This window comes from Lycorma delicatula, chromosome 1, assembly GCF_047948215.1.
Source record: "Lycorma delicatula isolate Av1 chromosome 1, ASM4794821v1, whole genome shotgun sequence".
Taxonomy (NCBI): Eukaryota; Metazoa; Arthropoda; class Insecta; order Hemiptera; family Fulgoridae; genus Lycorma; species Lycorma delicatula.
The window spans coordinates 83682459-83685007 of record NC_134455.1 but is presented as its reverse complement, the minus strand read 5'-3'; the positions used below and the strand labels follow the sequence as shown (position 1 = coordinate 83685007).

Genomic DNA, 2549 nt, shown 5'->3' with positions numbered 1-2549 from the left:
ATTCTTAATACCGTTTTTCATTTTACAATTAGTTCATGTAACATTTCTATTGACGATTTTCAATGGAATCTTTGACAAAAAAATAATTAAGTGAAATAAATATATGGTTGGTTTAATAGAGTATTTTGATATATTTGAAACATTTATACATTAAATTATTTGTGCCTAACTACCTAAGTAAAAAAAAAATATACTTTCATGTTAAATACAAATAGATCTTTTTAACTGCAGTGTATACACTCTATTTTTTTTTTTTTAACAGTATCATTAATTCCAGTCAAGAAATAACAAATTTCACCTGGCTTTGAATGCTGCTTGCAATAATTTATGAAAATATTTGCATTAAAACATAAGAAAATTAATATTTTTTGACAACTGATAGACCTCACCAGTAAAAACGAATAAAATAAAGATCATGTTACATAAGCTGAGGTAACCTTTGATATTTTGTGGTTAGAATTTTACTGGTTGATGACTAAATGATCGAAAATAATTAACACATAATGTTCAAATCAGGACATGAGTTCATAATGTAAATGCAACGTAGATGTACGCATATATATAAACAAGTGTGTGTGTTTAGTATATATATATATATATTAAACACATATATAGTATATATATATATATACTAAACAAGTGTGTTGGTATATACTAACACACTTGTTTAGTGCAGATTTCAGTTAGAGATAATTAATACAAGATAACCTAACGTTTGGTATTAGGTTCCACACTGGTTGTACACTTGTATACAATTGTGCCTTTATTTTCAAAAAAGTGAGAGTACAATTATTATATTTTTATTATATAGATTTAACTAACTCATGACTTGTGAGATTTAACAATGAGTGACTATGAAAAGTGATTATGTATACTCATAAACACAAATGGCCTGGAACAGTATATTTATGGGTCAAAGACCTGTCTGAGGAATAATCCCAATTATCAATATAGCAATAAAAGAATAAACAGAAAATAAAGATTGATACACCATTGCAAACCCTGATGTTAACATAATTAAAATAAGAATATCATACTTCAGAACAATATAGAGCACTTAACTGTTAAATCAGTATGTAGTCAATAATATTTAAAACATATAAATAAGAAATAAGCATAGAAACGAATATCTGTACACCAAAAAAAAGCGAATACTTTTAAAATCATATCATTTGGCTCAACTAATGGCACATAGTGTTTTACGCAGTGAACTCTTTGTATTATATATTTTAATAATGCTATTAATATAATTTCTTTTAAACTTATTATTATAGTAGTTTGCATTTTATAAATACCATTTTTTCTGATATTTGAAGATTTTGTCACCAGTATCCCTCAGTTTCTGTGCATTGAAAAAACTATAATGGGTTAAAGGCATATGTAAGTAAATACAGTGTTTATATAACAGCAGAAGGTATCAGTATTTACACAGTAGTATAATTGTACTGTACTACATTTTTTGATAATACTTGAACTAATTCAGCTCTGATAGTATTTTTAGAGGGCTGTGTAGTGTTTTTGCCTTTTCTGTTATGCTACTGGACTAGGTGGCACAGAGTTTTAATAGAAACTATTGAGTTTTTTGTACGTTAAAAACATTAAACATATATTAAGAGAAAGAAAAGTTAAAATGATAGTTCCTATTATTTATTTCAGAATGGCAGGAAAGGGGAAAAAGAAGCAGCCTGCAAAATCACAAGATAGTGGAGGAGAAAAGAAACCAAAGACTGGGAAAAAGCCATTAACAAGAAAAGGTGAAGGTAAATCCAAAGTCAAATCACGTTGTCATGTAGACATATTTAATGAATATGCCATGGATAATGCTTATGCAACATGTCACAATGTACAGGATCTTTTACGGTGCAGAGGATTTCCTTGGCCAGATTTACAGAAGAAGAAAAAGAAAGGAAAGAAAAAATAAGTTGAGGAAAGAATTCAGCAACAATTTTGTACCTTTAAATTATTCTTTTACAGGGCTAAATATTTTATAAGTAAATGAATAATCAATAATTCATGTTTTTACAGTATATTGCTTAGGTACATTATAATTTCAGTTACTACGAATTATGTTGAATGATTTATCCTTATTGGGAGTTTTGGATAAGTAAATGATTAGATACAAATTTAGTCTTGTTCAATATTTAGATAATCAATATATTTGATGTTTTAGCTTTAAGAGATATTTATTTACCCATTAAACTTTGATTACAACATTACAATTACCTGCCTCCTGCTAAGTCAATCACCAGCATCCTCAGCAGTGCTGAATCTTGGGGAATGAAACACCAGCTGTCACCTTGATGGACCACAATCTATCCTGATGCAAATTACATGTCACTGTGAGCTGTGGAATAAGATTCAATGCCACTGATTCTCTGGGATTCCCTGTTGAAAATTGAGGGCCACCAGAATTGAATTGGTGAATTGGTCTACCTGAGGATAGATTCAATAACCCACCCAAAGGATTTTTTTAATTTGCTCTCTAAAAGACTTGCCAAATTAATCTTTGCTGCATTCTTTGGATCACTGCTGAAATCAGCAGATCTTTG

At 29.1% G+C, this 2549-nt stretch overlaps 1 protein-coding gene across 1 annotated transcript; it reads left to right on the top strand.

Annotated features, from left to right (window-relative positions):
- The first annotated feature begins 1657 nt into the window (after positions 1 to 1657).
- On the top strand, positions 1658 to 1921 carry LOC142318135 (uncharacterized). Its single transcript, XM_075354674.1, has one exon. The coding sequence runs from the start codon at positions 1658 to 1660 to the stop codon at positions 1919 to 1921; it is 264 nt and encodes an 87-aa protein (XP_075210789.1).
- Positions 1922 to 2549: the final 628 nt, after the last annotated feature.

Coding starts and splice junctions, on each gene's coding strand:
- LOC142318135 (XM_075354674.1), top strand. CDS start 1,658: ATGGCAGGAAAGGGGAAAAAGAAGCAGCCTGCAAAATCACAAGATAGT.